Source organism: Mirounga angustirostris, unplaced genomic scaffold, assembly GCF_029215605.1.
Source record: "Mirounga angustirostris isolate CCGP_5_RB_7025 unplaced genomic scaffold, mMirAng1.0.hap1 SCAF_3, whole genome shotgun sequence".
NCBI lineage: Eukaryota > Metazoa > Chordata > Mammalia > Carnivora > Phocidae > Mirounga > Mirounga angustirostris.
In genome coordinates this window covers 51256164-51279300 of record NW_026991711.1, presented here as the reverse complement: position 1 = coordinate 51279300, position 23137 = coordinate 51256164, and the positions used below count along the sequence as shown (strand labels likewise).

The following is a 23137-nucleotide window of genomic DNA, read 5'->3' as shown; positions in this document are numbered from 1 at the left end:
TTCTCTCTCTCTCAAATAAATAAATAAAATCTTAAAAAAAAAAAAATGTCTATGCTGCCCAGAGCAATGTATACCTTCAACGTCATCCTGATCAAAATTCCAATGACATTTTTCAAAGTGCTGAAACAAACAATCCTAAAATTTGTATGGAATCAGAAAAGACCCCGAACTGCCAAGGAAATGTTTAAAAAGAAAAACAAAGCTGGGGCATTACGTTGCCTGATTTCAAGCTATATTACAACGCCATGATCACCAAGACAGCATGGTACTGGCACAAAAACAGATATAGAGACCAATGGAACAGAATAGAGAGCCCAGATATGGACCCTTAACTCTATGGTCAAATAATCTTTGACAAAGCAGCAAAAAATATGCAATGGAAAAAAGACAGTCTCTTCAATAAATGGTGCTGGGAAAATTGGACAGCCACATGCAGAAGAATGAAGCTCGACCATTCTCTAACACCATACACAAAGATAAACTCAAAATGGATGAAAGACCTCAAGGTGAGACAGGAATCCATCAAAATCCTAGAGGAGAACATAGGCAGTAACCTCTTTGACATTGGCCACCGCAACTTCTTTCATGATACATCTCTAAAGGCAAGGGAAACAAAAGTGAAAATGAACTTTTGGGACTTCATCAAGATAAAAAGCTTCTGCACAGCAAAGGAAACAGTCAACAAAACAAAGAGGCAACCCACAGAATGGGAGAAGATATCTGCAAATGACACTATAGACAAAGGGCTGATATCCAAGATCTATAAAGAACTTCTCAAACTCAACACCCAAAAAACAAATAATCAAGTCAAAAAATGGGCAGAAGACATGAACAGACACTTCTCCAAAGACGACATACAAATGGCTAACAGGCACATGAAAAAGTGTTCATCATCATTAGCCATCAGGGAAATTCAAATCAAAACCACACTGAGATACCACCTTACACCAGTTAGAATGGCAAAAATTGCCAAGGCAAGAAACAACCAATGTTGAAGAGGTTGTGGAGAAAGGGAAACCCACTTACACTGTTGGTGGGAATGCAAGTTGGTACAGCCACTTTGGAAAACAGTGTGGAGATGCCTCAAAAAATTAAAAATAGAGCTACCCTATGACCCAGCAATTACACTACTGGGTATTTACCCCAAAGACACAGATGTAGTGAAAAGAAGGGCCACATGCACCCCAATGTTCATAGCAGCAATGTCCACAATAGCCAAACTGTGGAAAGAGTCGAGATGCCCTTCAACGGACGAATGGATAAAGAAGATGTGGTCCATATGTACAATGGAATATTACTCAGCCATCAGAAAGGATGAATACCCAACTTTTATATCAACATGGATGGGACTGGAGGGGATTATGCTAAGTGAATTAAGTCAAGCAGAGAAAGTCAATTATCATATGGTTTCACCTATTTGTGGAACATAAGGAATAGCATGGAGGACATTAGGAGAAGGAAGGGAAAAATGAAGAGAGGGAAATCGGAGGGGGAGATGAGCCATGAGAGACTATGGACTCCGGGAAACAAACTGAGGGTTTTAGAGGGGAGGGGTGCAGGTGGATGGGTTAGGCAGGTGATGGGTATTAAGGAGGGCACATACTGCATGGAGCACTGGGTGTTATATGAAAACAATGAATCATGGAACACTACATCAAAAATAATGATGTACTGTATGGTGACGAATATAACATAATAAAATAAATTAAATTAAAAAAATATATAATGCTAAATAGGGAAAAAGATAAAAACTAGGGAAAATACTTAAAAATGTTACTTTTTTGGGGTGCCTGGGTGGCTCAGTCATTAAGCACCTGCCTTCAGCTCAGGTCATGATCCCAGGGTCCTGGGATCGAGCCCCGCATCGGGCTCCCTGCTCCGCGGGAAGCCTGCTTCTCCCTCTCCCACTCCCCCTGCTTGTGTTCCCTCTCTCTCTGTGTCTCTGTCAAATAAATAAAATCTTTAAAAAAAAAAAGGTTACTATTTTTTATTATTTATTAAAAATGCTACTATCTCTTAGTAACCGAGTTATTCTTTTTTTTTTTTTTAAAGATTTTATTTATTTATTTGAGAGAGAAAGAATGAGAGACAGAGAGCATGAGAGGGAGGAGGGTCAGAGGGAGAAGCAGACTCCCTGCCGAGCAGGGAGCCCGAGGTGGGACTCGATCCTGTGACTCCAGGATCACGACCTGAGCTGAAGGCAGTCACCCAACCAACTGAGCCACCCAGGCGCCCTATAACCGAGTTATTCTTATGCTTTTCTTCAATTCCAAAAATTTTTTATAATAAAAATATATTGGTTATTTTTAGGGGGGAACCTCTTAAAAATTAGGTTTTATCTACTTAGGAAGTCAGACATCATAATCCATCACATGTAAAACTGGCTGACTCGGTAAAATTTAACAAGAATGGTTTTACAGTGTATTTATCATATGGGAAACAAAATACCTGAATTTTAAGGAATCTTAGCTTTAAGTATAGGAGATGTTGGTATAGTAAGGCCATCTTCCTACTGTAAGTCACTTAAAAAAGTCACTTAGGGGCTGAAGTAATGCAACCTATTATTTCTGCAATTTCAGTACACAGCATGGCTGGCAGTATGCTGCATTAAAATGCATTTTTTCTAATATTACATTAAGTAACAAATACAACCTATCATAATAATGGTAACATTCTGACAGCAGTTTTAATCTATACTATGGTATGTTATCCCTGGAGAATTAATTCTTATTAGAACAGCATACAGATCTTCCCTCACTTATGATGGGGTTATGTCCCAATAAACCCACTATAATTTGAAAGTATCACTAAGTTGAAAATGCATTTAGTACACCTAACCTACTTAACATCATAGCTTAGCCTAGCCTACCTTAAATAAGCTGAGAACATGTATATTAGAATAAGTTGGGCAAAATCATCTAACACAAAGCCTATTTTATATAAAACACTGAATACATGTAATTTATTGACTACTGTAATGACAGTGACAAACAGAATGGTTTGAAGTATACTAGCTGTTTACTCACATGGTCACATGGCTGCCTGGGAGTGTATGAAAGAGAAATTGTACAGCAGTGTATTGCTAGGCAGGGTGAAAAGAGATAAAAATTCAAAATTTGAAGTACAGTTTCTACTGAATGCATATCTCTTTTACACCATCTTAAAATAAAAAAATCCCAAGTCAAACCATTATGAGTTGGGGACTGCCAGTATAAAGCTGGCCAAAACCTGCATTATTCTATCTTATGAAAAAATATAATCTTGAAAAGTACAGTTTTAATAATAAATAATTTCACTATAAAAGTATCCACAGAGTAGTCATCTTACATTACCAATTCAAAGCATTAATGTTTTTGGAGAAAAACTGCTAACTCATGTACTTTTTATTTCTACCTGAAGACTTATTTAAACATTTAAGAAACACTAATTTGTGGAGCTGGGGGTGACTTCTTCCTTTTATTGTGTAAATGCTCCCAAGACAATAACTAATTTAAACATATAAGCTAATAATTTAAATCAGGTAACATCCCTACCATGATCTTGTTTAATTGATAAAACTGTTCTGTTTCTTCAATACTGGCTTTATTTTATTTTATTTTTTAAAATATTCTATTTATTTATGAGAGAGAGAGAGATGGCAGGAGCAGGAGGAGGGGCAGAGGGAGACGAGAAGCAGATTCCCTGCTAAGGAGGGAGCCCAACGTGCGGATGGGGCTTGATCCCAGGACCCTGGGATCATGACCTGAGCTGAAGGCAGACATCTAACCAGACACCCTTGAATATTGGCTTTAAAACTTCGGTGAAGTGCTGTAAACCACTTTTAAGACAGTAACAAAATAAAAGCTTTTTTCCTTATCTTTAGACATATCCTATGAAGCCTTTATTGAATATGCAGATACTTGTCCAACAGAATGATGGTGAGTGTGAGAATGCCCATGTGTACATGGTGTGAGTTAGTGTGTGAATGTGTGGTCAAAAGAAATGTTATATTTGGGTAAGAATTAAAAAGATCATTAGAGGTTGGTTGCACTAAGTAATGTACAGAATCGCTGAATCACTTTATCATACACCTGAAACAAATATAACACTATCTTAACTATACTGGAATTAAAATAAATAAATAGCATCTCTCCTACAAAAAAAAAAACAACAAACCTCATTAACTTACTTTTTAAAATGACCACTAGTTTACAATTTCAAATACTTAAAAATACTCTAGGAATAAAAAAAAATGAACCACACCTTTAATGAGCACCTTATCCTTGCAATTAGTTACTGTAATGTATGGAAGTACTGAGACAAAATAAAATTTGTAGTAACAGTGGGATTAAGTTTCAGGTACTTACTGAGACTCAACTTGCTGTTTAATTTCTTGCCATTCCCCATATGGGTTTGACTTTTTATGAGCTTTGGATTTTTCTTCATTTGGACCTGATGAATTTTGGTCTTGGATATTTTTTTCTTTCTGTGTTTCTGGTTCAATTCCTTTATCACTATTTTTATTTTTTTCCTGAAATGTCAAAGTCAAGAAATAACATACTTCAAGCAAAACTACAGGGACACAATTTAACATAATCTTATTGATTTATAAATAATAATACATTAACTCAACATTTTTAATTGCACATAACACAAAAAATATACATAAAAGAATTTTAATGCTTGATTAGGTTTTTTATTATGTCAAATGTTAAGACACCATGGGCCAAGGCTGGTTTTTAAAATAATCTAATATGATTCTATTAATATTCTGCAATTTTTAAAATATTTATTTATCTGACACAGAAAGAGCACAAGCAGGGGGAGTAGCAGGCAGAGGGAGAGGAAGAAGCAGGCTTCCTGCTGAGCAGGGAGCCCGATGTGGGGCTCGATCCTAGGACCCTGGGATCATGACCTGAGCCAAAAGCAGATGCTTAACCGACTGAGTCACCCAGGCACCCCAATGTTCTACAATTAAGACATAAACTGGCCTTTTTTATCCTCTCTTCTCCTCTTTTCTGCCTTCTCTCCTTACTTATATATCCAATAGTGATCTCCCCTTATACTGTGTCTTTTCTGAATTTAATGCCATGTCATTAGACCCTAATACACTATCTACTTAAAGAACTCCCTCAATCTATCAGTCTTAACTGAACTCTGCCTTCACATTGAGGTGACTGCCAAAGCCTCAATGGAATATATAACTGGTAACTATGTGAAATGAGAAAAAGACACACCCTTGATGTAGAAGTAGGTCCCATGATGCCCTTGGCTAGAGCTAGAATTTTTATGGCACCCCTTCATCTGGGAAAACAAAGCTCTATCATCCAGTTAAGCAAATAAACCGTACACTAGATTTCAGTCTATTTGCAAAATGCACAACCGTGAGTGGCAGTCCTAGGACACTGTTTTGTCTGTAATTCTTTGAATGGATATTAACTCATTGCCTCATACTGTTCCATCATAAAACTAGGAGGCAGTATCCACTTTCTCTTAGCATTCTTGACTATTTCCGGGCTGTGACTTTTTTTTTAAACAAAAGATTTTTATTGTGATTATAATGTATGTTTTGATTCTAATTCAATGTACTAAATGCCTCCTCCTCCTGAGGTTCATACCACCTCTATACAGTTCTCTCCCATGCTTCCTTACACGATAGTGACTTTTGGCCACTACTCCATATTCACTGATGACTTTAACCATGTTCTTTCTATTCAAACTTATCATCCTGGACCTTAAAAATTCCCTAGCCTGTTCTGTGAGCTTCACAATCAAGGACTTTGGCCTTCAACTGTATTTCAGCCACTTAATGTTATATAAGATATTTTCCCTCACATATAGCACATAGTAGTATTCAAATACTAAATCTTTACATCAATGTACTTTTTAATTTGAACTATATCATCACTCAAAAATGACCTACCTGTAAATTTTAAAACTCCAAAAGCACCCCACCTTTAACCACAGTAAGTTTTTCTTCTGGCTTTCTGGCTTCCTTACTTCTAATATACCTCCTGTCCAACCTTGTTACCATCTCTAATGCCTTAACTTCTCTTTGTGCTCGGAGTTTGCTGACCTTGTCTAGATTTTACATCATTACAGAGCTTTACATCCACAGGGAATCGTTTTACTTTTTACCTTATTTTATCAACATGGTTAAGTGTACTCTTTAATCCCCATCACCTATTTCACCCATCCCCCACCCACCTTCCCTCTGGTAACCGTCAGTTTGTTCTGTACAGTTAAAGGTCTGTTTCTTAGTTTAAATAGTAAAGGTCTGTTTCTTGGTTTATTTCTCCCTCTTTTTCCCCTTTGCTCGTTTATTTAGTTTCTTAAATTCCACACAAGTGAGATCATATGGTATTTATCTTTCTCTGACTTATTTCACTTAGCATTATATTCTGAGCTCCATTCATGTCATTGCAAAGGGCAAGATTTCATTCCTTTTTTATGGCTGAATAATATCCCACTGTATATACATACACCAATCTTTATTCATCTATCAGTGAGCATTTGGGCTGCTTCCATAGTTTGGCTATTCTAAATAATGCTGCAGTAAACAGAGGGGTGCATATATCCCTCTTTGTGTTTTTGTATTTTTGGGGTAAATACCCAGCAGTGCTGGATCCTAGGGCAGTTCTATTTTTATCTTTGTGAGGAACCTCCACAGTGTTTTCCACAGCATCTACACCAGTTTATATTCCCACCAACAGTGTGTGAGAGGGTTCCTTTTTCTCCATTTCCTTGCCAACACCCGTTGTTTCTTGTTTTAGATTTTAGCCATTCTGACAGGTATGAGGTGATTATTTCCTTATAGTTTTGATTTGCATTTTCCTGATGATTAGTGATGCCGAGCACAGATTTTACATCCTTCATTAAAGAGCTCCAGGTCCACATGGAATTACTTTATAAACATTCTTTTTGCTAGCACCCTTAAATATCTTTGTTCCTGTTTGTCTCTTGTGTGGGGCCTAAACACCTCCAACACAGACCTATCCAATCATTGCTCTGTCAAATGTTACATGGGAAAAAAAAAATCACACAACCAGACTTCAAGTTATATTACAAAGCTGAAGTAATCAAAACAGTATGGGGGGGCGCCTGGGTGGCTCAGTCATTAGGCGTCTGCCTTCAGTTCAGGTCATGATCCCAGGGTCCTGGGATCGAGCCCCGCACTGGGCTCCCTGCTCCACCGGAAGCCTGCTTCTCCCTCTCCCACTCCCCCTGCTTGTGTTCCCTCTCTTGCTGTGTCTCTCTCTCTCTGTCAAATAAATAAATAAATCTTTAAAAAAACACAACAGTATGGTACTTTTTTATGGCTGAATAATATTCCACTGTATATACATACACCACATCTTTATCTACTCATCTATCAGTGAGCATTTGGGCTGCAAATGCTCACTGAAATAGGCATATAGATCCATGGAACAGAACAGAAACCCAGAAATGAACCCACAATTTTATGGTCAATTAATCTTTGACAAGACAGGAAAGAATATACAACAGGAAAAAGACCATCCTCAACAAATGGTATTGGGAAAACTGGACAGCTATATGCAAAAGAATGAAACTGGACCACTTTCTTATACCATACACACAAATAAATTCAAAATGGATTAAAGACCTAAATGTGAGACCTGAAACCATAAATCCTAGAAGAAAGCACAGGTAAGTAAGGTCTCTAACATTGGCTGTAGCAACATTTTTCTAGATATGTCTCCTGAAGGAAGGGAAATAAAAGCAAAAATAAACTATTGGGACTACATCAAAATAAAAAGCTTCTGCACAGCAAAGGAAACAATCAACAAAACTAAAAGGCCACCTACTGAATGGGAGAAGAGATTTTGCAAATGACATAGCCAATAAAGGGTTAGTATCTAAAATATACAAAAAACTTATACAAACTAACACCCAAACAACAAAGAATCCAATTAAATGGGCAGAAGACATGAACAGACATTTTTGCAAAGACATACAGATGACCAACACATGAAAAGATACTCAGTATCACTGATCATCAGGGAAATGCAAATCAAAACTACAAGAAATAATGTTTATTGCAGAATTATTTACAATAGCCAAACACTGGAAGCAAAACTATGGAAGTCAAACCCCTAAGCAGACTATGGAAGCCAAACTGCTATGTTTATTGCAGCATTATTTACAATAGCCAAACTATGGAAGCAGCCCAAGTGCTCATTGAGATAGATGAATAAATATATGGTATATGTATATACAACAGATTATTCAGCCGTAAAAAAAGGAATGAAAGCTTGCCATCTGCAATGACATGGATGGAGCTAGAGTATAATGTTAAGTGAAATAAATCAGAGAAAGATAAATACCATATGATTTCACCTGTGTGGAATTTAAGAAACAAAACAAATAAGCAAAAGGAAAAAAAAGAGAGAGAGATAAACCAAGAAACAGACTCTTTACTATAGAGAACAAACTGATAGTTACCAGAGGGGAGGTGGGTAGGGGAATGGGTGAAATAGGTGATGGGGATTAAGGAGTGCACTTGCTGTGATAAGCATCGGGTGATGTACGGAATTGTTGAGTCACTACACTATACACCTGAAACTAATATTACACTGTATGTTAAGTGTACTAGAATTAAAAAAAAAATCACACAACCATACAAACTGGTAAGACTTCAAGGTTTATGATATCCAGTGTCAGCAGAGACTTTAACACTGCTTAGAAATGTGTCTCCAGGTATTTCTTCCCTTAGTCCTCAGCGGTTATTAAAAAGAAATATTCAGCTACAAACGGCTGAGTAAATAATGGTGTATTCATACCACATTAAAGCTATCTATCCGTTATTTTGGTGGATGAAGACTTATTGATGTCTTTGTGACAGATTAAACTGTAAAGCAATTAAGACCTTATTATAGTATGACTCCATGTTTTATTTTATTTTAAAGATTTTATTTATTTATTTGAAGGAGAGAGAGAGCATGCGCACAAGTGGGGGGTTGGAGCAGAGGGAGAGGGAGGAGCAGGCTCTCCCCGCTAAGCAGGAAGCCTGATGCAGGGCTAATTCCAAGACCCTGGGATCATGACCTGAGCTGAAGGCAGACGCCCAACCGACTGAGCCACCCAGACGCCCCCAGTATGACTCCATATTTTAAAATAATGTATGTGAGTCGGAATAAAAAAAAAGTTAAAGACCAAGAAAACACCAAGGTGTTATAGTGATTTCTCTGGGAAGTAGCAGGGTTATAGGTAGTCTGTCTTTATCTGTATTTTGTAATATTTTATCTGCTTGAAATTTATCAGTCCAGGTTGGATGCTGGATATAAACATTGTGAGGTGGGGGTGCCTGGCTGGCTCAGTCCGTGGAGCATGTGACTCTTGATCTCAGGGTTTTGAGTCCAAGCCCCCATGTTGGGTTTACTTAAAAAAAAAAAAAAGAAGATATTACTTAAAAAGAAAATCTCAAAAAAGAAAATAAAAGAACAACAACACAGAAATATAAACACTGTGAGACGGCTACTGTAAGGGCTTTGCTGCTGCGCCTCTGCAAACTGGACACATCCCTTGGCCTGCGTTCCACCAAGAATTACAGGGTAGTAGAGAAAGTCCAGGCAACGACAAGATCCTAGACGTGGCCTGGGAGTACCCTCTCTCCAGCATCCTTGAATTTCCTTCACTACTCAGGCCAGTAATGTCATCCATGGATCAATGCTATGTGTCTTTTCTGCTTTGCCACCTGGGCTCCTGAGTGTTCCTGGAATGTTCACAAAGCAGAACTAGCAATACTATAGAAATATCTAATTTTACTTTTCTACCATGGCTGGGGATTCAGCAGTACCTGTCAATCCTTTTACTTGGTTCATTTCCTCTCCCACCCTAGCTCAGTGACTGTTTCATTAATATTGTCAAACTACTCAAAGCTTCTCACTCTCAGCAAGCAATCTTGATGTCTTTATAAATGAGTAAACTGAAGCTAAAAGGGCATGACTGTTTCAATTTCCTCCCTGATACCAACTTATCCATAGTCCTACCTTCTTATAAAAAAGGAAAACCTTACCTTCTTACCAAAAATGAGTTTATTCCTTGTTGAAGACCAACCTATCCGTCTACCCTTGTTGGTATTCCCATTCTGCCTCCTTTGGAGTCTCTCTTAATGAAAACATCACTACCACAAATCTCTCATGATTAAGAGTCAATGTGCAGCCATCATCCTGACAACCAATTTCTAGTTTTCATTTCATATCCAAACCACATACACACCATGAACCACTTTTCATTCCTCTATAATTGGGGTTTTTTCTTTCTTAAGATGTTTTTAAAATTTTTATTTATTTGACAGAGAGAGACAGCGAGAGAGGGAACACAATCAGGGGGAGTGGGAGAGGGAGAAACAGGATTCCTGCTGAGTAGGGAGCCCGACGCGGGGCTCGATCCCAGGACCTCAGAATCATGACCTGAGCCGAAGGCAGATGCTTAACTGACTGAGCCACCCAGGCGCCCATTTATTTTTTAAAGTTTTTATTCATATTCCAGTTAATTAACATACAGTCTAATATTAGTTTCAGATGTACAATATAATTGGAGTTCTGCCACCCCAAACCCTGGTGAAACTACTAGAAGGGCTTCAAGGACTTTTTAACTGTAAAATTCAATGGACTTTTTTTTTGTTCTAGATCTATAATTAATCCTTGATGCTCTCTATTCCTTTGGCTTCTTGGATCTTAAATTCTTCTGCTTCTCTACATACCTTTCTAGTCACTCTTTTCATTATAGGCTCCTCTTTCCCTGTCTGTCTCTTCAATGTTTAATGTTGCCCAAAGTCATTTTCCTAGGTTATCTCACCCATTCTGAGATTTGAATTACTACCAGTATGCTGATAATACTCAAAAATAGGATCTCTAGCCTAGATCTAGATACTTAGACTTGTGTGTTCAGACAACTCTCTAGATATTATGGAGGGATCTCAAACTTAAGAGGTCTAAAAATGAACTCACTGTCTTGCCACCAGGTAGATACTAATAAGTGGTACAACCGTTTATCCATTTGCTAAAAATGTACGTCTTGGCTTTATTTCTATCTTCCACCAGATAACTGAGTAAGTCTGTTGAGCTTTCTATAAATTGGTAAAGTTCTGTAAAGAATAAATCAAGAACCTACCTTAAACTTTATTTTTGGCTTTTGTGTTTCTGTAGAGGCCTTTCCTTTTTCTGCTTCCTCTTCCCCATCAGAATCACTATGAGAATCTGATGATTTAGGCTCTTCTAGGGTACCAAGTGGCTTTTCATTGACCTTACTAGAAAGCAGATCGCCAGAGTGTGGAATGAAATCATCAGGTTTTTCCCATCTGGATTCTATTCAACACATTTTAATAGTCATGTTATTTAGTTACCAACTCTATTCAGAAGTAATTCCCAATATAACACTCCCTGTCACTTACAAATGTATTATTTTTTTAACTTCTTCATAATACATTAAACAACAGCACTGGATCTATTTTACACTATCACTTGATCAAGAATAAGTAAGAGTTCCCAAAGCCCTTGCTCTTTTATCTTTTGAGAGTTGGGTTTCAATCTGGATTCCAGATGTATAAACTACAGCCCCAGTAGAAAGAAACTTAAGAATTGGGCAATGCCTTCTAAGGACTGTCATACTTTATCTGACACCAGTATCAGGAAACATGTGCTTATGAGCACACATCAGATTTCCTGGAATCCTCACAGAGTGATACCATACTGTGAAGACCTGAATGAATGTAATTTGTCATTTTTATACTAAGAAAAAAATAATTTCCACTGAACTCTACTGCCATCCAGTGGTTTATTGGGCTTTTAGTAAAATGATAGCATTTCTTTCTTTCTTTTTTTTTTTTAAAGATTTTATTTAACTGACTGAGACACAGCAAGAGAGGGAACACAAGCAGGGGGAGTGGGAGAGGGAGAAGCAGGCTTCCTGCCGAGCAGGGAGCCTGATGTGGGGCTCGATCCCAGGACCCTGGGATCATGACCTGAGCCAAAGGCAGACGCTTAAGGACTGAGCCACCCAGGCGCCCCATGATAGCATTTCTAATTATCTTGCAATTAGTCTCTATCTTTAGTGTAATAAAAGGGAAGGGGATGCTAAGATTTACTGTCCAACTGAGACAGTTTTAAGAGCGAAAGGGGCTGTATCAATAATTACACTTGTCTACACATAAGCTGAAACTGTTTGAGGACAAATTTGTACAGCCTCTTATTAAAAGAGGGTGCTTTCCAGGGCGCCTGGCTGGCTCAGTCAATGGAGCATGCGACTCTTGATCTCAGGGTTGTAAGTTTGAGCCCCACACTGGGTGTAGCGATTACTTAAAAATAAAATCTTTTTTTTTTTTAAGATTTTATTTATTTATTTGACAGAGGGAACACAAGCAGGGGGAGTGAGAGAGGGAGAAGCAGGCTTCCCACTGAGCAGGGAGCCTGATGTGGGGCTTGATCCCAGGACTCTGCGATCATGACCTGAGCCGAAGGCAGATGCTTAACAACTGAGCCACCCAGGCGCCCCAAAAATAAAATCTTAAAAAAAAAAAAAAAAAAAGGGTGCTTTCCAACAATAAAAAAAAAAAAAAAAAAACACATTATTTCCTTATGTATATTTCACGTGAATAACAAAAAACTTTCAGGAAATAATTTAAGCACCTACTATGTATCAGGTATTGTTCTGGGAACTTTATAGATACCTGACCTTCATGACCCGAGAATATACATGATCACCTCAATTTTACATAAGAGCAGCTACAGGTTTAGTGACTTTTTTTTTGGAAGGATTTTTTTTTTTTTTAAGATTTATTTATTTTGACAGAGAGAGACACAGCGAGAGAGGGAACACAAGCAGGGGGAGTGGGAGAGGGAGAAGCAGGCTTCCCTCCGAGCAGGGAGCCCGATGCGGGGCTCGATCCCAGGACCCTGAGATCATGACCTGAGCCGAAGGCAGACGCTTAACGACTGAGCCACCCAGGCGCCCCCAGGTTTAGTGACTTTTATATAGCTGGTAAGGGAAGAAGCTATGCATTAAGCTCAGATCCAACTCTCCACCTATATAACTATATTATTTTATCTTTAGAAACTTTCAGTACCTCAATTTTACTGAGCTAGAACCATTACTATCGTTGGGCAGACTAGGTATCTACTTGGAGGCTAAAAGGGCTTTTTCCTCCTAAAAGATTTAATGTTATGTGTTTGGATAGTAGAAATTTAATAAATAATTAAATAAAGAGTCTCAAAGTTATACTGACACCATACATACTTTGGTAAATTTAATTGTAGGAGAAACTACAATTACTTGCTGATCCATTTTTATAAAATTAAATTAGAAAAAACGTCAACTTGAAAAACTTAGGTAATAATTAGGTAACAATAGTTATGCATGTTTTATAAATATTTACAAATACCTGAAACATTATTAAATTAGTAAAAGTGAAAATTTGACAATCTCAGCCACGCTAAAATAACTTGTTTTGTTTTTTTAGAAAAGGAAAAGGCAAGTTGAATTAGGTGATTTCTAAGGTACATTTCAAGGTAATGATTATATTTCTACAATAATCATAACAAAAGTCAATAATGATAAAGTAAAAATGATTTTTAAAATTTGTGAATGGAGTATCAATTGAGAATGAGCAGCACAGTATATTATATATGAAAATCTTCCTGCTTTTCCATTGTATAGTTTTTAAATTACAAAATACCCACATGCTATGAATATATGTTGATCACTATACTAAAATTCCCAAGTTCCCTTCATTAGCAGGCTAATAAGCAGTTCGAGGTACAATTTTATATAGTTAGGATAATCAAAGGTAGTACTTACCTCCTGTTTCTGTATTATAATAGTAGGTATAACCATCTTCACTTACTCCTTCTACCCAAACAGTCTTCCCTGCTGTCTAATGGGAGGAAAAAAACAGCATAAACTGAAGATAATGATGAAGTTACACTCTATTAAAATAACTAAGGCAGAGTCAGCTACCTTCCCTTTCCTCTGAACACCTGGGAGTGAGAGGGGCAGTACTGATTATGGAAGCTTGGTTTGTATTAATCATGAACTAACTTTCAGAGAGAGAATGTCACACCTCTGAAAGATAGGAACAATTCTCGGCCGATGGACAGGGACATCTGAATGGCAACCAACTATAAATCAACTGATAATATTTGCCCTGCATGGAGTTTTTAGGTAGATACCACTTTTCCACTTCCACCCAACCTCCTCACAAAAGCATTATAGGAAGAAAGGAACAAAGTGTGTGTAGGGGGGCTTATTTGGAAGTAAATTTGCTTAACAGAACTCTTTTATAAAAACCCCAGAAACCAATCAGTTTAAAGCAAAGACACTATCAATGTGCTTCAGTTACCTTTTTTAAGTTTCCTTGAAATCCTTCTGGTCTCTCCCACTGGGATGCTTAAAGCAAAATATACTTCATTAATAAAATTTTTTCGCTTAAAAAGAAAAACAACTCAAAACATTTAATTTGGCAAAAATTTACAAGACATTCAATGTGTACAAAGCACTACAGGCCTTTGAAAAATGAAAAAAAACAGTATATATCCCAGTGGTATTGTACAGAACATACGTGAATGATATTTAACCAAGAAGGAAGAACAGAATGAAGAATTCGAAGTTACTGGGACTTCCACAAGAATTATTAGACACAGGTAGGACTTCTCTTAAAGACTTCATGGAATTCAGACTTGAAGTTTTTTTGTTTGTTTTAAAGATTTATTTATTTGAGAGCGAGCACACGCAAGTGAGTGTGTGCCCTTGTGCGCATGGGAGGCAGGGTAGAGGGAGAGAACCCTAAGCAGATTTCCTGGAGATCATGGAGCCTGACGTGGGGCTTGATCCCACAACCCATGAAATGACGACCTGAGCCAAAACGAAGAGTTGGATGCTCAACTGACTGAGGCACCCAGGTGCCCCCAGGCTTGAAAAGTTTTTAAAAGCTTATTATACTATTTTTTTTTTTAGTAATCTCTACACCCAACACAGGGCTCAAACTCATGACCCCAAGATTAAAAGTCATGTGCTTTTCCGGATGAGCCAACCAGGTGCCCCAGGCTTGATAAGTTCTGAAGGAATGAGATGGCTGTTTGACATCCTAAGGAGGGGAAAGTGAGAGATAGAATGAATGACTTAAGAGAAGCAAGATGAAAGACGCAAGAATTAAAAAACAGCTGACCCTTGAACAACACAGGTTTGAACTGTGCAGGTCCACTTTTAAGCAGATTTTTAAAAATATATATATTGGAAATTTTTTGAGAGAATTGTGAGTTTAAAAAAACAGATGAACCATGTAGTCTAGAAATACCGAAAAATTTAAGAAAAAGGTATTACTGTAAAAATACAGTATGTAATACATATAACACACAAAATGTGTGTGTCAACTGTTTATGTCATCTGTAAGGCTTCCAGTCAACAGTAGGCTATTACTAGCTAAGTTTTTGGGGAGTCAAAAGTTATAAAATACCAATGATCCAGTAATTCCCAGTATACAGGCATATACTCAAAGAAAATGAAAACACTAACTTGAAAAGATAAATGTACCCCTATGTTTATTGCAGCATTACTTATATATTATAATAACATCTATCATTATATATAGACAGCACAGAGAAGCAACCCAAGTGCTCACTGATAGATGAGTGGCTAAAAATGTGAGATACATAGCTCTCTCCCTCTTTCTCACTCACACACACACACACACACACACACACAATTACTCAGCCATAAAAAATAAAATCTTGCCATTTCTGACAGCATGGATGAACCTAGAGGATATTATGCTAAGTGATATAGATCAAACAGAGAAAGACAAATACCATATGATTTCACTTGCATGTATAGTCTAAAAAACAAAACAAAACAAATATAACCAGACTCTTAAATATTGAGAACTGCTGGTTGCCAGAAAGGAGGTGGATGGGGGGACAGGTGAAATAGGTGAAGGGGATGAACAGGTTTAAACTTCTGGTTATAAAATAAATAAGCCATGGAGATGAAGAAAAGGACAAGAGAGGGAATACAGTCAATAAAATTGCAATAGTGTTGGATGGTGACTACACTTGTGGTGAGCATGGGTTAATGTACAGAACTGTCAAATCACTATGTTGTATACCTGAAACTGATATAACACTGTATATCAACTATACTTTAAAAAAAAGTTATAAGCACATTTTCGACCACATGGGGTAAGGGAGGGGTCAGTGCCCCTAACACCTGTGTTGTTCAAGGGTTTTGCTGAGAGCAAGAGTATACACAGTAGGATGGTGAACAAAGGAAGCAAGCAATAGGAATTAGAAGGCAGAAACACAGAATTAATAGTTTAAAAAAAAATCTTTTTAAAAAAAGATTTTATTTACTTATTTATTTTAGAAAGAGGGAGGAAGGGGCGCCTGGGTGGCTCAGTTGCTTAAGCGTCTGCCTTTGGCTCAGGTCATGGTCTCAGGGTCTTGGGATTGAGCCCCTCATTGGGCTCCCTGCTCAGCGGGGAGTGTGCTTCTCCCTCTGCCTGATGCTCCCCCCCAGCTTGTGCTGTCTCTCAAATAAATAAATAAAATCTTAAAAAAAAAAAAGAAAGAAAAAGGGAGGAAAAGAGAGAGCATGGGGGGTGAGATGCAGAGGGAGCAGGAGAGAGAGAGAATCTCAAGCAGACTCCACACTGAGCCAGGAGCCCGGCATGGGGCTCGATTCCACAACCCTGAGATCATGACCTGAGCTGAAATCAAGAGTCGGATGCTTAACTGACTGAGCCACCCAGGTGCCCCATTAATAAACTGTTTCTATGTAAATTTGAGAAAGACTTATGATCCTTAGCATATAATCATTTGTGGTTCACTGCTGACTAACACGCACTTCTCTTAAGGCTCAGTGCAAACTGTGAGTGATTATTACTATTTCTATGTAGTCCTAAACTGTGATTCTAAAAATCATAATAATTACAATACTTAGAGCCCAAGGTTTTTTTCATAATTAACTCTGATCTCATTTCCTACCTTTCTGATCATTCTTTTTTTTCCTGGCTTTTCTCTCCTTTCCTTCAATAAATGTACTACCCACCCTTCGTACTTCTTGTTCTCTTCTTTCTCCTTGTGATCTCATATACTCCTGAAAGTTAAGATAGTATCTACATTTCTAGACATAATTTATCTAATTCCAGACTCTAATCCGCTCCTGAAAACTACCACATGAATGTTCTAGAGGTACCTCAACCTCAACATACCAAAAACTGAATTTATTATTGTCCCACTTTAACTTACTCTATTTCTGTATTCCATACCTCAGTAAATGGCACGATCATCCTCCTAGCCCTCCATGACACAGCCCCAATCTATTTTTCCAGCCTCTTTCTTCTGCTAGGACATCTTCAGAGAACTGTATATTTTACCTCCACCAGATGACTGTTTCCCAAACTTTCAAACTTTTTAAAGCTTCATATTGTTCCACCTGTTTGGAATGTTTGCTTCACCCTCACAATAACCTACTACAATCATTTTCAGTCAAAATACGTATAAAGTGTCTATACCATGCCAGGCACTGTGTTTGGTGCTAGGGATATAAATGGTGAATAAGAAGACATCATTCCTGATGTTCTCTTCTTAATGTATAGATCGGTTCAAAAGTAATTTCTGCGATAATCTCTCAGATCCACATAATCACAATTAATCCCTCACCAATCGGAGTTCCTATACGATTTTACATCTCTATTACATTATGGCACTTTAAAACTCCTCCTTGTATAGTGTTTATTTCTGATCTTAAATTTTATATTTCTGGAGAGTAAGATGCTACATAAATGTATTTACTTATCTCAGAATTTATATGAAAAAATCCCTAAAACATTTAGTTTTAAAGGAAAACAGAAAGATATTTTTGATATTCCCACTGAATAACACCATTGTGTATTTTATTAGAAAGTGATATCCAAAACATGAATAGGAGGGGGGGCTTCTCTACTACAAGACAGCTACATAAAAAAGAAAATGGTTCTGGTTCCCAGCCTGGTTTTGGATAGAAAATCTCTCCCACAGAATATTTTAAGAACCTCTGCAATTTGTAAAGTGGATCTAAAATGCCTTATTTCCATGTAAAATGCTTAATTTCTATGTAGTTCATACTTTTAAAAGATTTTATTGAGAAAATACAAAGCTTTAACTTATTTGTAAGGAACCCATTCTTAAAAAAAAAAATTTTTATTTATTTGAGAGCGAGCGAGCGAGAGCACAAGAGGGGAGGCAGGGGTGAAGGAGACAGAGGGAAAAAGAGAAGCAGACTCACCGCTGACCAGGGAGCAAGACGCCAGCCTCTATGGGACTTGATCCCAGGACCCTGAGATCATGACCTGAGCCGAAGACAGATGCTTAACTGACTGAGCCACCCAGGTGCCCCATAAGGAACCCATTCTTAAGGCTTTGACTAAGTATGATGTTGAGTCACTATAAGAAAGGTACCTTTTTAAAGGGCACATGACTTTTTTACCATTGTGGCAAAGATGTAAAGTTATAGTCTTCCATTGCTTAAATGTTCCAATATTAACTAAAACAAAATAAATGGTCAGTTATCATTCTTACTAGTTCTATGCCTAAATGACCTACCTCCTGTGATAAGATCATAATAGTAATGGTAACCCTCAGAGGTTATGCCTTCTACCCATCTGCCCTTTGAGGGGTCTTTTTTCTTTTTCTTCTTTTCCTTCTGCTGATTTGATGCAGGGGTGGGTGGGACAGTGCTTGTTACTGGTGATATGCTTGGCTCTGAAATTTCTAGAGAAAAAGATATAAGAAAGGTGAAGTACCAACACACTTTTTTTTTCCCTGGTATAAAAACACTAATAATGTTACTCCAATCAAAAGCTTGACAAGAAAATTCTTTTGGGAACTTGACAAATTATAAGAAAGCTCATTTGGAAAACTAAATATGCACAAATATCTAGAATTATAAAACAGAAGTGATAAAGGGAATCTAGTTCTATCAAATGTTAAAACTTATTCTAAAACAATTGGTACCAAAAAAAAGAAGTAAAACTGATCCAGGAGTAGGCAAACATATGAATGAAACAGAACAAAGAGTAAACAGACCCAAATATAGATTCCTGGTGCTTCTTTTTTTTTTTTTTAATTATTATGTTATGTTAATCACCATACATTACATCATTAGTTTTTGATGTAGTGTTCCATGATTCATTGTTTGCGTATAACACCCAGTGTTCAGACTCCGGGTGCTTATTAGAAAAAGAAATCATTTAACAAATCATGTTGGATTAACTGGTTAATTATTTGGAACAAAGTAAAGCTATTCTCCACTCCATGGCCCCTCCCATGTTTGGACATCAATATAAACTTCAGATCAAAGATATATGTGGGAAAAAAAACACAAAGTAAAATAACGTTAAACTTAACTGCATACAAATCCAAATATTCCGTATAGCAAAAATAAAAACAAAAAAATAAAACAAATAATGTAATGCTATGTTAATCATAATAGGATTAAAAATTTTTAAAAACTAAAAAAAAAAAAAAAAAAAGACAAATATTTACAACAAACATGGCTCATGGTTAATGTTCATAACAAAGATTCCTTACAAATAAATCCAATATTCTAACAGAAGATGGACAAAAAGTACAAAGACAGCTTGTATTAGCTATCAATATATAAAACATATTCACACTTTGATTCTGTAATCTCATCTCTAGAGATTAAATTTACAGAGATAAATGTAAAAAAACATGCCTGCATAAGGGGGTTCACTGAAGCATTCATTCTAACAGTGAAAACTAAGCAACCTAAATGTTAGTCTGGAAGAGATTAGTTAAATAAGTTATGGCACTTTTATGGCATTTTGTTATGGTATTTTATACCCTTTATTAAATGCTTATTACAAGTGGTCACTGTAATAAGCAGTTTATACCATTATGTTACTTAGTTTTTGTGAAAATCAGAGGTTGTATAGCTAGCAAGTGGCAATTCTGGTGGATTCCAAAGTCTGTGCTCCTAACCACTCTGTAGCCACTAAACATGATGTATATCCTTAATTATTTAAAAGAAAGGAAGTATATGACATGTTGAGGGAAAAAATAAAACCACCTCCAACTAGACTACAATGTGGAATATAACTTAAAAAAGAAAATTCTTAAGATGTCTGGGATAATCTTAGAAGCAGTTTTTAAAAATCCTTTCTTTGTACTGCATTATGGTACTTTAAGGGGAATGTATATCCTATTTAAAAAAACAAGGCTATGAAAAATAATAGGAAAAATCCTCTTTGAATACATTTAAATACAAAATGCTAAGACTGATTTGCTCATAGGTTAGCATAACAAAACCTCTCAATCCATATAATTGATGAGATGAATTTTCAACGATGCCTCTTTAATTCTGCAGGAACACCTCTATCTTTTTCTCCTTTAAGCTTACAGCTTTATCCTCATGGAAATACAGCCCCCACCCCTTCCTTTTAACTAACAATGTCCAGGAGAATATTTTTAAAGTCTGGTTACATCTGTCCTTATTTGATGAGGGCAATACTGATTAACTTATTATTCTGCTTAAAAACTTAATGGAAATAAGTTTTTAGAGTAAAGAATAACATTCCATGTTGACTATCTCAACCATTATGCAAGATCAACAACTGGGACTGCTATATGCCTGGTTTAAAGACAATGGATTTGTCATGGAAGAAATGCTGACAGAAAAGTTCCCGAGTTAAAACCTAAGTTCATCAACAAGATAGATACACTCTAATTAAATAAATGCCTTTTATCTGGAGCTGAGTTATCTTCAAACCTGCAAATTATTTACCTTCTTGCTGGTGACCATGTGGAAAAAAGGAAATGCTTATATACTGCTGGTGTATGTAAACTGACAAATATCCAGAATTATAAAACAGAAGTGATAAGGGGAATCTAGTTCTACCAGATGTTAAAAACTTATTCTAAAACAATTGGTACCAAAATAAACTGGTCCAACCACTATGGAGAACTTATGGAGGCTCCTCAAAAAATTAAAAATAGGTCTACCGTATGACCCAGCAATTTCACTTCTGGGTATATACTCACTGGAAATATAAGCAGGATTTCAAAGAGGTATATGCATTCCCATACCTACTGCAGTATTACTCATAACAGCCAAGATATGTAAACAACCTTAATGCCCATCAACCAGATGAATGGATAAAAAAGATATAGTACATATATATAATGGGATACTATTCAGCCATGAGACAGGAGGATATCTTGCCATTTGCAACAACATGGATGGAACCTGAGCATATTGTGATAAGTGAGGTAAGTTAAAGAGAAGACAAGCATACTGTTATGATATCACTTTTATGTGGAATCTAAAAGAGTCAAACTCAGAAAACCAGAAAGTAGAACTGTTATTTCCAGGGGACAGGGGGTTGGGGGGTTAAGGCTGATACTGTTTAAGTTTATAAACTTGCAATGAGTAGTACATAAGCCACAGAGATTGAATGCATAGTATAACGAATATAGACAACAATACTGTAATAGGTAATCTGATAAATATTGCTTCAGTAGTAATCCCATTACAATATATAAATGTATCAAAGTAACACCTGCATAAACAATGTTTTATGTCAAATTTATCCAATTAAAAAAAAATTATCTACCTTCTAGTGGTAAAATCAGTAAACTTGTCCACAACAGGCTAATTCACTCTAACTCAACCACATAAACAAACATAATTCATAGTTTTGACCCTATGGATAAAGCAAACTGTGGCTATAATGCAAGGCCTATTTTTTAATGAATAGCTCTTTTTAGCCAAGTACCTAAAAAACTCAACTGTGCCTGAAATGAACACTGACCTAGGACAGAACTAGGACTAGCTAACCACCAAGGTAGTATGGTTATGAACGGAGGTGTTAAAAGATGAAGCTTTAAAAGTAAAACAAAAGTGCATGAGCAAAGTCCCATAGTCTAAATACAGCTATGATGCACAGGAAAAGCACTAAGAGTATACCCTGAGTGTATAACCTCTTTATGGAAACAATAAAAGCTCACTGAGCATGACCTCTGATGTTAGTTTTAAAACATGCTGGCTGCTTTTTTACCTGACTCTAAGCCAAGCCTTTTCAAATCCTCTTGGTATGCTTTCAGGGCAGCTGCCTCCATTGCGGCAAACTCCTTTGATGCCTTTTCTTCTTCCTTTGCCTTGTCCAGGCTTTTCTGTTTAATCTATGTGAGACACATATAAAATTGAAAGCCAGATAAAGGACTGATACTTACATAGAAAAATTGGCAAAGAAAGAAATAAACTAAATTACCTCACTGATCCTCTTTGCCACATTTTCCTTATGATTCTTTCCTCTTTCGTGAAATTCAACACTCTTGAAAATTAATAAAAGAGAAAATGCAAAAGAAGGTTACATCAACATCATAATGTTCATAGTAAAGTAATAGTAAATATGGGAATGGGACATAACAAAATTGAAATTAAAATGACGGACAGAAAAATAATTTTAATGCAAATTGGTCCTTTTATCAAATGATGGGAGGGAACTGAACCATGTTATTTATTATTATATCCTCTGACTAGGTTTCCTTTGGTGCTTAAAATAAACTATGATGACCGAATCAATGGAGAAAAATACAAGGTACCCGTGATGACTAATCTAGTGAATATGATTGTAACGAGGACTCAAACAAGACATGAAGCCAAAAGAGGAGTGGAAAAAAAAAAAACTTCAAGAAACACCTCTCAACATAAAATGTCAAAACCATTAAGTCTCTAGAATTTGTACTGCTCTGGAAACACAGAGAATAAACAATAATATTAGAACTTATTCCTCCAAATTGAGAGAAAAGTAGACAGTAAGGAATTCCTTCTAAATCATAAACAAGTAACTTTTATACACTGTGGTAATGGTATGAAATGTACAACTCCAATGGAGGACAATTTGGCACTATCTACCAAAATTTGGCTGCTGGAATTGAGAACAAAGCTCCCTACATACTGATGTGGAGAGAGCTCCAGGACATACTGTTCAATTTAAAAAACAAACAAACAAATACCAAACTATGGTGAAGGATAGTGTGTATGGTATCCTACGTTTTACATATGTTGGAATTAAAACCTATGTGTGCATATAGAAACAATGACGAATGGACAAGAAAATGAAAAAAAGTGGTAACTTACA

At 36.7% G+C, this 23137-nt stretch overlaps 1 protein-coding gene across 4 annotated transcripts in view; it reads right to left on the bottom strand.

Moving 5' to 3' along the window:
- The window catches only part of WBP4 (WW domain binding protein 4), a 63569-nt gene that overhangs the window by 37892 nt on the left and 2540 nt on the right, over positions 1-23137 (bottom strand). For all 4 annotated transcript variants that reach the window (XR_010409987.1, XR_010409986.1, XM_064586033.1 and 1 more), the window contains exons 3-9: positions 22265-22327; positions 22052-22175; positions 18576-18743; positions 14339-14385; positions 13798-13873; positions 11116-11309; positions 4347-4510 (exon numbers count right to left, since the gene is read on the bottom strand). Coding sequence is in view for 2 of the 4 variants with exons in the window: in XM_064586033.1 (XP_064442103.1) it covers positions 4347-4510; positions 11116-11309; positions 13798-13873; positions 14339-14385; positions 18576-18743; positions 22052-22175; positions 22265-22327 (836 nt within the window). In the remaining 2 variants the exon portion in view is untranslated. The remainder of the gene's footprint in view (positions 1-4346; positions 4511-11115; positions 11310-13797; positions 13874-14338; positions 14386-18575; positions 18744-22051; positions 22176-22264; positions 22328-23137) is intronic.